Below are 13,150 nucleotides of genomic sequence, written 5' to 3'. Positions count from 1 at the left end.
CGTCTGAGACAACTCAACTGGAATCAGTCCAGGTTTGCTGTATGTTTCCCATGCAGGGATACTCTCCAACCCCACAGTGGGAGAGCTGGAAAATTAACCTGTCAGCATAACACAAGCCTCTGTTTACCACTGAGAATGTGACTTAGTCCCAGATAATGTTTTCTGAAGCAGCAGGTCCTTTCACCATTACTTTTAGTGCTGCCTGCAAGTGTCCCAGCTGCCAGATCACGTTTCTCACTTTTTTTGTTACTGTTATCAGATCACACAGCAATGGGAACAAGAATTATCCACAAGCTCACATTTAAATAACTGCAGTATATAAATATGTTGCTTCAGTAAGCACAGACAGAGCCATCCCCAAGACAACCACAAAAGCAGCAAAGCAGCAAAAGTATAGATTGAAACATTTGTGGAAGCATTTGATTTTGGTACTGATGAATGTAAACATCTGAACAATATTCTTAGATTGCTACATTAGGTAGTAAAAATTTGCAGGTTTATTTGGTCCCCTTCTAAAGGTTCACTTCTTCAGGATTTCCAATTAATTAATAAACTCCAGGTACTTTGGATCACTCAGACATATCCTGTTAGTCACATACCAATCTATTGATGACATACAAACTTTTATTTTAAAGCATTCAACAGGTGAAATATTTACTCTGGCAGCCAAGGCAGAGGAAAGAAGACAGGAGGAGAAGGAATGAGCTTAAGCCACATTACCAAGAGATGGAAGGATCAGAAGCCTGGAAAGCACTTAAAAATACCTCCCAGATCTGCAGCATCCAGTGTTCATTTAAAACAGTGGTAGTCAGAGGCAGTTAAGAAGGCAAAGAAAAATTGCTATGAACAAAGTGTAATTAAGAGTATCTGCCCAAACTTGCCTGAAATAAAAGTTAAACAATGAATCGTGTTATTTTCATAGATGTTAAATCAAATGCCAAAGATGATATTTGAAATGTCAACATTAACAAGACACCAAGAAAAGTTAAGTGAGCAAGCTTTACACTTGCCTTTCCATTGGACAAGACAGATGCTTCAATCCTAGAGCCATTTAACAGCAAGACAGGGATGGAAACACATTCAGTGCCTCTTCCTCAGGGGAAGAAAAGGGTGGAAAAGACTAAGATTCTAATTTGGAGATGTTATTTCAACACTGACTTGAAGTTTTACAGTGCATAGAATTCAAGATGAGCTAGATTAGCAAAAATTTTGTATTTAAATGGTCTGACTTAATCTGGCTCACAGCTCTGTGGGCATCTGGTGCATGGTCAAACCCAGCCCTCAGGGATGCATTTAGCTTGGAGCCCAAACACTGCAGCCTGGCTGAAAGAACTCCTAAATGTAAATAATGAGATAAAACAATAAGGTTGCACTTGATCAAAATCTACCCATGACGTTTGCAGCTTGAAGGGTAAGAAAATAGCACCTGGGGTAAGGGACTGTTCTGCCATATTTGGATGTGTACACCATGGGAAAGATCAGAAACAAAATTAAGGTGGAATTATGGCTGCAATAGAAGAGCAGAAGGCTTGGCTCACCCCGAAGATAACATTCTATATAAACTGTATTAACTTTTTCATGTTCATACTTCCAAGTTTTTAACAAACCTACAAGTTACAAATCTTTTCATCTTTTCAAACAGGCATGCAAAACTTATGGTATAATTATGTTTAATTCTACAGGCAATCAAAGCCTTTTGTCTTGTAACTGGGGTGGAGCCATGCCAATTCCCAAATGATGGCTGCAATATTCTTTACAGCTGCACTGTGAAAAAGCAGGAAAAACAGCACAATACCTATACAGGGCAGGAAAGGCAGTGGGGAAAGTAAAAAAGTTCTAGCAAATTAAAAAGTGCTAGTCTGCTAAGTGCAATGCTTCATCTGCCTGTGCCTGGCAATTCATCTTTAGGGGTAATACCTCCAGAAATTAAATGTTTTTTTCTTCTCTGAGTGACAAAACGATGAAGGCTTTATGACTCTAGCAAGTGTCCAGCTCTGCAGACAAAGGCACTTACCACAGCCCAGCTCTGTCCCCCAGCTCCACGGCTGCACTCAAAGGTGGCACAGTGGCCGATCAGCCGCCACCAACGCCGACAGGGAACAACAAGATGTACAAGAAGTTACTTTGACTCAGGACAAAACCAGCACGTGCTTTCTACATTAAGCTACTACTTCAAACTTTATGCCAGAGTTTCCAGGGAACAGCCAAGTGCTGCAAAGTTAATCAAAACAAGATGTCTCTGAGCCGTTGAGTACTGCAAGAGATCCTCCGGTGTTCAGCAGCAGGACCACCCAGAAATTTCTTTTAAGATGCAAGCCCAACAGCTGGGAAACCAAGCTTCAGCAAGTTAAACCATTTCTTCTCCTGTGTAACATTATCCCTCCCCAGGACTGCTGTGGATAAATACACTCTCATTCACAAATACAGCTGTACACTTGAATTTTGCCTTTTCTGATCTCATCTAGAATCCCAGAGAAGTTTTGGCAAGCATGACTGTTAGATACAATTAAAAGCTCAGCCGTGATAGCTCTTGGTTAATTGCAAACAGCACTGTGATTGTGCAGCATAGCTACATTTGCAGAAAGTTCAAGTATTCTTGCATATCTTAATAATACTCAGTATTTGATAGTTGCTGGAAAGAAGAGATACTAGGGAAAAACTAGTAAAACGCATCAAGCCTTCTTTTTAAATAACCAGAGAAAAATCACTTACAGTAATAGTTGCATTTTATTTTCTCTTCTTGTTTCAATGTGCAGTATTTTCAGCATTTTTTTTTAAAACTTAAACATACATCTAAAATTATATGCTTTTCTTTTCCCTTGAGTACAATTGCTTTTCAGGTTGGGGCTCCAAGCTTTTGCTCATCATTGCCCTCAAACTCTATCCCACCACAGGGTGCGTTACCTTATCCTTGTCAAGTTTATCTAACTGGATGGTGTGTACACACAGACTGATGGGAATGATAAACTCACACAAAATGCACATGACTAAAGCAGCACATGCTTCACAAATGCTCTGCAGCATTTATACCCAGTTACCTGAATGCAGCTAAAAACTTTATCAAGATATACCGTAGAAGCTCTCCTGGGTACGACTGTGGGATTCTCAAGATTTTTAAATGGATACTTAGGTAGCATGCACAATGAGTTCACCCAAAATCTCTGTATTAGGTTAAATTAACATCATTAATTTCCCCCAAATTTTGCTACATTGCTTACTCTAGTTTTTACAGCAGCTTGTTTTCACTTTAAAACACTTAAACTACTTAAAAACTAGCAAAGTATTTTGTCCTCTTGTAACTTTCAGCAATTGTGTCCTTATAACCAAAACTGTTTTAAGAGCAAAGCACCTCCATTGCCCCTCAGCTGATTTCTATCTTTAGCAGGAAGTTTAGTTGAGATTGTACTTGGAAAAAATCTGATTTACACCATGAATGTACTCATTTAGTTCCCCGTCTTCTCCCATCCCTTTCAATGACCGGGTAAGATCCTGAAGGACTGAATTTAATTAAACTGCTTATTGCTATTATTTATTGCTCATTATACCCTAAAATTCCTTTTATTATGGAAGCATAAATGCCCAGCCCTGACAGCTCCACAAAATGCTAAGACAAACCAGGTCTGCTGCTCTTGGAGAACTGTCTTTGCAGTGCTTTTGACACAACCTCCTTATTTGCTATATAGTTAACAGCCACTAAAAAAAGGAGAATGACAAGACAGAATGCTCTTAAGGCAAGCTACTAGATATCAACAAATTACTTTTATCCCAAAAGGTTCCACTTGTTCCTCCCTTCATTTGACCAAAATTTGTCCAGTCATTACTCAGTGCTTTTGGAATGCTGCTGGTGTTAAAAAACAAGCAATGTCTTGGTGCTAAGAAGGCATTCCTACCAAAGCAAAAGTAACACACAGTCATTTGCTAGGTGCTTTAGGCAAGAAATGACATCTGAGTATACACTTCAGAGAAGATTTAAATAAACTCACATTCAATTGCAACCAGAAAACAACATAAATAGTAAAGAAAATACTTTGAACCCCACAAATAAGAACAGGTTTACAATAAGTTGTTGTTTGCAACTCCTCATTCTTGCACTCAGCACAAGGGAGGGGGCAGGCTGAAATGAAACACAAAGCAAACTTTATTCAATAGGTCAGTGGGTAGCTGGTCCAAAAGCCATTTATAACAAGTTGGCTGGCATACAGTGTTCTCATGGGAGGGCCACATTATAGATTTAGTAATGCAGTTTCTTTGACAACTGAATTGTAACTGAAGTTTTAAATATTAATCTGTCTCAAGTATGCTCCCAGTCATGCCACACCTCTCATCTTGTAAGGCTGCAAAGAAGCCACTTTTACTGCAAAGCACATTAAAGATGCTTCTGCTTTGTTTAGCCAGGACAACAAATGTATGTCTAAAGACCAAACATATTTCTACCCTGATCTCAATGAAAATATGAACAGCCTGGTTTTCAGAATTAGCTTTCTGTTTACAGCAAGTTAAAAACACTGTGAAATAAAATCTTGCATAGAGTCAGTCTCAAAGGACAAGCAGTATTTTTATTTCCTTTAAATGGAACATCAGAATCCCTTAATGGCCACTGTTCTGCTGTTACTACCCCTATGGCACACCTCATGGCTTGTGTCACTAAAAGCAGACAGGAGTGATTCTGAGTATGATTTCATTCCCAGAGAAATGAGGGTGTGGAAAGAATGTCCAGGAAGAAGAGAGGAAAGTGTGCTGCAGGGAAATGTCTGAACTGAAGCACTACTGCAGTGTGCTCCCACACTAGGAAGACCCTTAAGCTCCAACTCCTTCAGGTCACAGAGGATTTCCTAAGAGGAGGTGCCCTTCTTTAGACACTTGGGACACATTACAGGAGGTACAGACACTACAACAACCTCCAGGAGAGGTTAAAACAGATGAAGTTATTCCCAGTGAATCTGTGTGAGGTTAGAACTGAGTGCATCAGCTCTAGAGCTTGTCTTGAAACAGGCAATGCAAATTCTTGCTCTAAGGCTGGCAAGAGGCATTTGAGAAATGGGAGTCTGTCACATCTGTAATGTTTTAACCCAGCTGTGCTGACTGCTTAATTCAATGTATTTCTTCACTGGCTTGAAAGATTCTATAGCAAGTCCCAAGCTGGTTTGGAAAGTTTCAGAAAGGGTCTAGCTCCCGTGATCCCAAGGTAAAGTAATCAGCTGGTCTGTGGTAATCATGAGGAGCTTAAAATTATGAAGAATTTAACAGTTTCATAACACAACATATACTGTTATATGGTGAGAATTTGACTAACCTGATGCTTAAAAAATATATTAAAATCTATTTTTAAATTCTGGAAAATAGCTTACAAAAATATCTTCACTTAAACTATATATCATACAAAAACTGACTGGTGTGTGGGTTTACAGTACAAAACGATTATTGGTGATTACAAAAGGGAAGAGTGATCTATACTACCCCTTAATGCAAACACAGGGTATTATATTTCACTGCCTGGAATTAGACTTTTATCAGAATTAAGATAATTTCCAATATAACACAAAAACTTTCAAACAGTATCTATTTTATTAAACCTTTTTCTGAAACCCTGTTCAGTTTCTTTTAAAAATCACCACAGTGCTGTGGCCCAAGGAAGAAGAGTAACCCAACTTAGGACTGAAATAATTGCTCTAGATAATAAGACCTGTAGAGAGCTAAATACAGCAACATCTACAGTTGTTTCTACTGCCCATACTATCAATTTCCTCTACCAGTTTCTAAAAGGAAGCAACAGCAGTGGACAATTCCTTTGTAATCAATTTAAGGGCAGAAGCAACAATTTTTGGTCTAGATTGGAATTAGTTTAAATACATGGGTTTAATAAATACAAATATACACATCTGTATACATTAAATGTTGTCACGTGTATAATTTCAACATATACATTATATACAGAAATACATACAGTACATGCTCCTCCTGACAACACTATCTCATTTTTCCAAGTGTCACCAAAAGGTGTGATAAGAAAATGAAGAGAGGTTGAATGTAGGATCTGACTGAGAACCAAGGTATCATTTCTCTATAATGAAAGACTTAAGTACAACTAAAGACAAATGCTGTGCTAGATTTCCTCATGTAAAGCTTAGGAATCAATGGCATTCCCTGGGTGGTGAGTAAAAGCTAAATCTGGCCCTGTGTAGTGTCCTGAAATTCATGGATATTTGTGTTTGTGTCTAAAGCATTATGGATACAACAGGTAATAAAAGAGGTTGTGTAATCTAACACTTTAGCCAGTCCCAAAGTAGACCACAGCAGCCTTCTGATTCTTTACTGCTACCACATATTTGTTCACATGAGAGTGGTCCAGATGACTCCATGGTCTCAGTTAGGAAAGGTCAAATGGTTGTTGACTACTGGGGAGCTTGCACCATTTTGTCTCTTAAAATGCTGTGCAGCAAATAAGAACAGTTTCTTAAGTATCTAAAGTTTGATCCAGAGTGACTAGTCCTCTTTCTTACCATTATGTCTCAAAATTAAGGAATTACAAAGAAGCTACAGTAAAGTGGATCACAAGAATGCCTCCTTAGTACAGTTTCTCAAGACAAATTAATCAACATATTCCAGTTTTAAAGCACTTTAAGAAAAAGTGAGATGCAAAACAAGATGTAATCTGTACATTAAGATGGATTTCCAAAAGGAACATGAATTCAAGAATGAGGAAAAAAAATGAGGACAATACAGATGTCAAGACATTCAGTAGCATGGCTTTTGTTCATCTCCAATTACAGCACAGCTCATGCACCACACATCTTACAATTTTACATACTGTACATAATATAGAAATATTTAAGTTAAAATTTCTTTCACTGATATACTGTACTCAAATTTGAAAACCTGAGAAGAAAAAAGAAAAACGTGTGGTTACGTATGTGCACTATATCTCTGGTATCACCAACACATACACCACTGGATATCAGAAAATCCAGAGAGAGAAATTACATGCTGGAAGTGTAAATCATAAAAGCCATTTTCTCTTTTCCTTGTTTGGGAGAGACATTAGGAAACAAATTCTATTCTGTACTACACGACAGTATATACAGGTACATAAAACTATGAAGTTGGCTAATGACTGCATGTTGCAATAACAGTCTGTCAGTGCTTTACTGCTGCACCACAGTGGCTTCAGCTGCATATTGGGAAGAAGAGGAATACCAAATACCTTGCATGTGGTACTAGCTCATATTTTACAGCTTGGATGTGTGACTTCTTTAGTCCCCATCATCACTTGAAAAACACTGACATACTTCATTCCACTTAGAGGTGTTTGGTGTCAACAACAACTACACTTGACTTCGCAGGTGATTTCCAGTGCTGCAGAGCACTTGTCCATGCATGCTGGAAGGAAAACTGACAGGTCTGTATTTATCACAAATGCAACCCCAGGTATTTTCTTCATCTTGCATTCCTCATAACTCATATTCCAACACTAGTCATGCAGTTCCGCTACACATCAGGATGTTCAGCATGCTGTGACCTTGTGGACATTTTGCAAACAGGTCAGGAGGCGGTGGTATGGGGTTCCAGGAGATGCCACCACCTCAAACACCGACTGGAAGGCTCTCCGATCCAGCTCCTCATCGATCTGGTGCCGGTAGAAGTCTATGGCCACCAAACAGAAGATGTTAACATCCACCTGCTCTGATTTCCCCATTCTGCTGATAATATGTGGAAGACTGAAATACAAGTTAAGGTTATAAAATGACAGACATGTCTCTCTTTTGGTTTAGCAAAGAGTTTAGTTTAAACTCTGTTCTCCATTAAAACACCTTATTCTTAAGTTCACCAACAACGCTCAAGTGCAAATGCTGTCATCTGGCCATTAACTGCTACTACATAAATCCTATTTCTTCCTTAACATCCCACAATTTCTTATCCTCAGAAATTAATTTCAAGCTAGCAGTAGTTTTCTTTATCCATTGGAGCAAATGATGCAATCAGCAACTGCTGAGGGCCAAAGAGCACTGCTGAGGTTGGGACTCATTAGGATGTCTCAAACATGACAAAAGGCCATTTTTTTGTCTGCACACAAGATGCACTAGTTATTTTTCTGTTTGTTTCAGGGGTTTGTTTATTTGTTTTTAAATAAACCCAGCACTAATACCTCACAAACATATATATATAAAGATAGATATATAGATAAGTTGGAGTAAGTCTATTCCAATTTATTTGACCAATACAATTCCATTGCCAAAGCCCACTATTACTGCAGTGCACAGCCAGGGTGATAACTGCAAAATACAGTTTGGATGTAGAGGATAATTCTCTTGATTTTGAGTTTGTTGGCTTCTTACATTTTCTTCAATATATTTTATCTTGCAGAAGGAATACAGAGCAAAGCTTTTAAAGGTCACAGCAATACTATCTTGATGAAGCTTTTAAAAAGTCCTTCAAAGTAAGGACTTTCCCAATCATCTTGCATAGCCAAAAGGAACTGATCTTAAAGCAGTAGTTTTAGATAACTTTGCTCTCACAATGTGTTTAGATGTTCTCTTTTTTTCCTACAAACCTGAGGTACCAACAGCACAAAGCAATATACACCCATTACTATCTGCAGTAAAACTGCCTTTTTTGTGTCTTACACTTGTACTCTTATCCTATAATTATCCAGAAACGGCACACATTCCATCTTTTTAGGATACATTGCTGAAATCCATTGACTGGTGGAAGCACTGACAAAAAAACAGGAAAGACTCCACATAGCCATTGCCACAGGTGTTCTTTGTGTGAAATTGGAGAGGGAGAGCATCACCCAGTCACGGACCATGGAGGATTGTCCAGTGCTATGCAGTGTCTGGAACACCTGCAAAATATTGTACACAGGAATAAAGACAGGGTGCATGGATATGGGAAAAAGTTCAGTTTCTCTTGTAAAGGTTCTCTCTGGCTACAAAGCTCTGAGGGTCACAAACTGGACAACTCTGAGTCAAATGAATTAGTGAACTGGACTTGTGACAAATGTACCAAGCTGAAGTAATCACACAGAAATATACAACTTGTGTGGGGTATTTGCTTTTTATAGATCACATGTGCTGTGCACATGCACTCTCCAGTGATGCAAAAGTCCAGCAGGTGCTGAAGAGCCAAAAGCCCAGAGGCCCAGCTGAAGCCACAGGGGCTTGCCTGTTAGGCTCACAAGGTAATGGCTCTCTCAGATCTAGAATCTGAGCACCAGGATCACAACCACTAACTTTCTCTTTATTTCTCATTATCAGGGACTGGACTGTCCTGCTGTGAGCTTTGGCCTCTAGGTGACATGGCAATTCTAGCCCTTGATGCTGCCTGGAAGGCAAAGCTCTCAGCAGGACAGCTCAATCATGGCAGGTCTTTTAGATCTAATTAACAAAAGTGGTATATGGCCCTTCAGCTGAGCTGTCAATTATTTAGAAATTTTCTGAAACATTTAAGAAAAATAAATGCATCAATAATACCTTATAAACTACTGTTGCCATGAATTGTGGGTATGGCTGCTGATTGGACAGAAATTCCCCAATGACTTTGTTCATTACATCTTGTGGGGGGAAAAAATCATCAAGGAACTGTGGAAGAATCCGGGCCACTACTCGAGCTTCAAAGGGAAATCCCTTCCTGATCCTGAAAATAATAAAAAATTAAATACATTATGATTGAATGTCAACACATATCTAGTTCTTTTCCAATTTAATTGGCAATGGAAAGAACATTTTCCTTTCATCTCTGGGTAGGCAAGCTCTCAGCACTGATGAATCCAAATCTTCATGTAATCTTAATAACAGACTACCCAGAGAGGTCTATCAAAGCTGTCAGAAGCTGTTACAGGTGTGTCCTTACCCCATACTCTCCCCTTTTCTGTTTTGAATAATCATATTTTTTGAAGGTCTGGAATTGTATCAGAGATGAGACTTACCAACAGGAATGCTGAAAAAACTAAACAAGGACAAAAAAGGACAGGGAGATCACTCCTCCTAGTTATCAGAGGAAAGACCATTTATAAACAGAACACTAGTTTTCATTCATAACATCTTGGCATTTTTTATTCAAGTTCAGAATGACCAACATATCAAATGAGAAAAGCAAGCTGCATTGCTGTGTAAAGTGGGGAAAAGATACTCCAACCTAAAGACAACTTTGTTTAAATAACACTAATTGGGAAGTCTTGCTAATAAAGGCAGCATCTGTTGATGTATCAAGATCAAGTTATCATCATGTGATTCTTCTCTGCAAAAGTTATTTTTTGCTTGTAATAGTCACATTTGTTTTGCTAGCTCTTCAGAGTGATATATTCAAAAACACTCAAGCACTGCTCTAGTTCTGTTCTCACCAAGTACAGAAGTGAAACCCTCCTCCAGTTTTATGGAAAAACCACTGAACACTTTAAAAAATGTAAACCATTACCCACAAACTACTACACAAAATCTAACATGCTATACTCACTTAAGACAGCTTGAGATTGTCAGATCAAAACAGGGGTTTTGAAATGTTCCCATTAATGAGTTCCATGTGAATACAGAAGTTTTACTGTATCCTTCGCCTGCAATCACTTAACAGCCTCAGAAAGAGCAACTCTTGTGAGGGGGGAAGGGGGGAAAAAGTTTTAAACTCTTAGGGTGGTTAGAAAGATTATTTCCTGTAAACTGGATTTATATCTTTGATTATGTAGAAGACATCCTGAAAAGCACTTAAGAGTTTGACCTGAAGGGAGCTGGAAATACATTTATGAAGTAGTATGGTTTGTGCAACACACAGTATCAGTTTAGACATGTCTGGTTTTCATTTACATTCCTGCACATTTGTGCTGCCTTCAGCAATTCCATCAGTGTTACTGTGTATACCAGGAGTGTAACTTTCAAGCAACAATAAGTAGAGAAACATAATTAATTAACTGTAAGAACTGTCAAATAGAGAAATGACCAAGCAGTGGCAAACACAATCCTTTCCCTCTCAGAGCCCCATTTACACATTTTGTCCTCTTACCTATCAAAAAGGACAGATACTCGTTCCATAGCAACAATCACAGATTCACTGTCAGGAGCACCAGGATTTGCATCTGGGATACGGCTGGGACTCATTTTTTCCTTTCCTAAACCAAAATAATTTGTTACAAGTTCACCGTGGATGTTAAAATACACTTCTTTTAGTCTTGGTAACAAAAATAAATTAAGAAAATTAGCACTGTTAGCAAGCCAGTCTCCCAGCACATCAGAAGTATAAAAAAAGTGAATACCTGTGTACATGCAAGTCAGCATCAATCCCAGGGCTGCCATTGCTCTGTGGGGGCTCTGCACATTCACCCTGTCAACACTCAGCTTAACCAGGGACTCACTGTCCAGCCTGGAAAGCTGCTCTGAAAGAAGGAGTCGTTCCAATCCTCTCAGGACACAGTGATAAATAATGGATGGTGTTGATTCATCACTTCCAGACACCATGACTCCACACATCTGAAATAAAGCAAAAAAAAAAAAAAAAAAACTACTTGGTTTTGAGGTGTATTTAGGTCATCTTCTAGCAGCACACCAGAACAGCCTGAACGGCATCAGATATTAACAAAAAGACAGCTAATGTGGTGGTCTCAGGTTACACAACCACCCCTCACTGGAGGCATCACAACATACCTGTATAATTCCTGCAGAGAATTCAGGCCCTACATCAAGTGGGTAATTCTCAATCAAATAGAAAGCAGCTGCACACATGACCAAAATGTGCTCTTGGTTATGGATATTCACACAACTGCAAATGAGCAAAAACACTAGTGGTCACACCAAAGTTGTTTAGGTCACAGAGACACTATAAACAATTTCTAGAAATTCTAAGTATTTTTGAGATGAAACCTAAGCCCTTTTTAAAATCACTGAAAGTATTGCTGAGGTGCCATAAGAGAACATTGATTATCATGAAAATGACAGAAAAATGAGGTTTAAGTAACACAGTTTACCAAAGACATGAAAGCCTGTACTATCAAACAGTTTTCTTATCCTCAAATACCATTTCACTCTGTAAATTAAACCTAAAATTGGATGATATTTTCAATGAAAATGCCAAAACCTGCTTGATACAACAGCCTGCTCTAATGTGTACTGGCAACTGCCAACAACAGAGAGCCCTTTTGTTCAGACATAAACATGCAACGGTTTGGAGCCAGGGGGAAAGGGAGAAGAGTCTTACTGTGCTACTCCTCTCAAATTGGAGAGCAGATACTCGCTGATAATTGGAATGAGCTGCTTTGCTGTCTCATCCAGCAAGTCACACTCAAGGATATAAAGAATTCCATGCAGGGCTCCAATCCGACTTGGCATGTGGGTGCTCCTCAGGGTTGATTCCAGCAGTCGACTTACTGGTTCAGCCACAGCTTTATCCTAATACACCCAACAAGAGCACTCATTAGAAATCAACACTGTTTAAATACTGGCAAGTCCTGTCATTCAGAAATACTTGGAACAAATTAAAGAGCAGAAAATAGGGAACAAACCAGAGCCTGGCTTAAACGACTTTGAATAGATGTCACAAGACTAATACAATAAGACAAGAGATGAGTTGTAGATTAACTAGGAAATTGATGCTACTTTGTTTTATTTGTAAAAAGTTATGTCATGATTTAAAATCTAAAAAACCCAAATAAGACAAGGATTAGCTCAGTAAATAGTACGTGCTATTAAGAATATAGGACTTGAATGATTGAAATTTTGTGGCCTTCCAAGTAAGCACAAAGGATGCTTCCATCTGAAACAGACTGGCACCAGACAACTATACTCTGCCATCTACTATATGTCTACTCAACTCATAGCCTATCATTCCATTCACAGAGTCACAGAATAATGAGGCTGGAAGAGACCTCTAAGATTGACTCCAACCTGTGCCCTAACACCTCAACTAGACTACAGCACCAAGTGCCATGTCCAGTCTTTTTTTAAACACATCCAGAGATGGTGATTCTACCACCTCCCTGGGAAGATCACTCATTTATTATTCTCTGAGACCACTGGTACTCAGACCTGCACATCTTTCCCTCCATCAATTCTGTGATCTGGATGAGGGAATTAAGTGTACTTTCAGCTGGGCAGGAATGTTGTTCTGCTGGAAGTGAGGGAGACTGCAAAGGGATCTGGATAGGCTGGATCAGTGGGCCCAGGGCTCC

At 38.9% G+C, this 13,150-nt stretch overlaps 1 protein-coding gene across 1 annotated transcript in view; it reads right to left on the bottom strand.

Annotated features, from left to right (window-relative positions):
* Nucleotides 1-2,708: 2,708 nt before the first annotated feature.
* The window catches only part of HTT (huntingtin), an 82,672-nt gene continuing 72,230 nt past the window's right edge, over nucleotides 2,709-13,150 (bottom strand). Inside the window, exons 61-67 of the mRNA XM_059471387.1 lie at nucleotides 12,181-12,371; nucleotides 11,631-11,745; nucleotides 11,243-11,456; nucleotides 10,993-11,098; nucleotides 9,471-9,633; nucleotides 8,682-8,842; nucleotides 2,709-7,715 (exon numbers count right to left, since the gene is read on the bottom strand). Coding sequence (XP_059327370.1) covers nucleotides 7,502-7,715; nucleotides 8,682-8,842; nucleotides 9,471-9,633; nucleotides 10,993-11,098; nucleotides 11,243-11,456; nucleotides 11,631-11,745; nucleotides 12,181-12,371 — 1,164 coding nt within the window. The 3' untranslated portion in view covers nucleotides 2,709-7,501. The remainder of the gene's footprint in view (nucleotides 7,716-8,681; nucleotides 8,843-9,470; nucleotides 9,634-10,992; nucleotides 11,099-11,242; nucleotides 11,457-11,630; nucleotides 11,746-12,180; nucleotides 12,372-13,150) is intronic.

Source organism: Ammospiza nelsoni, chromosome 4 (genome assembly GCF_027579445.1).
Source record: "Ammospiza nelsoni isolate bAmmNel1 chromosome 4, bAmmNel1.pri, whole genome shotgun sequence".
NCBI lineage: Eukaryota > Metazoa > Chordata > Aves > Passeriformes > Passerellidae > Ammospiza > Ammospiza nelsoni.
Note: the sequence above shows the minus strand (reverse complement) of the source record. Positions and strands in the feature narration are given on the sequence as shown.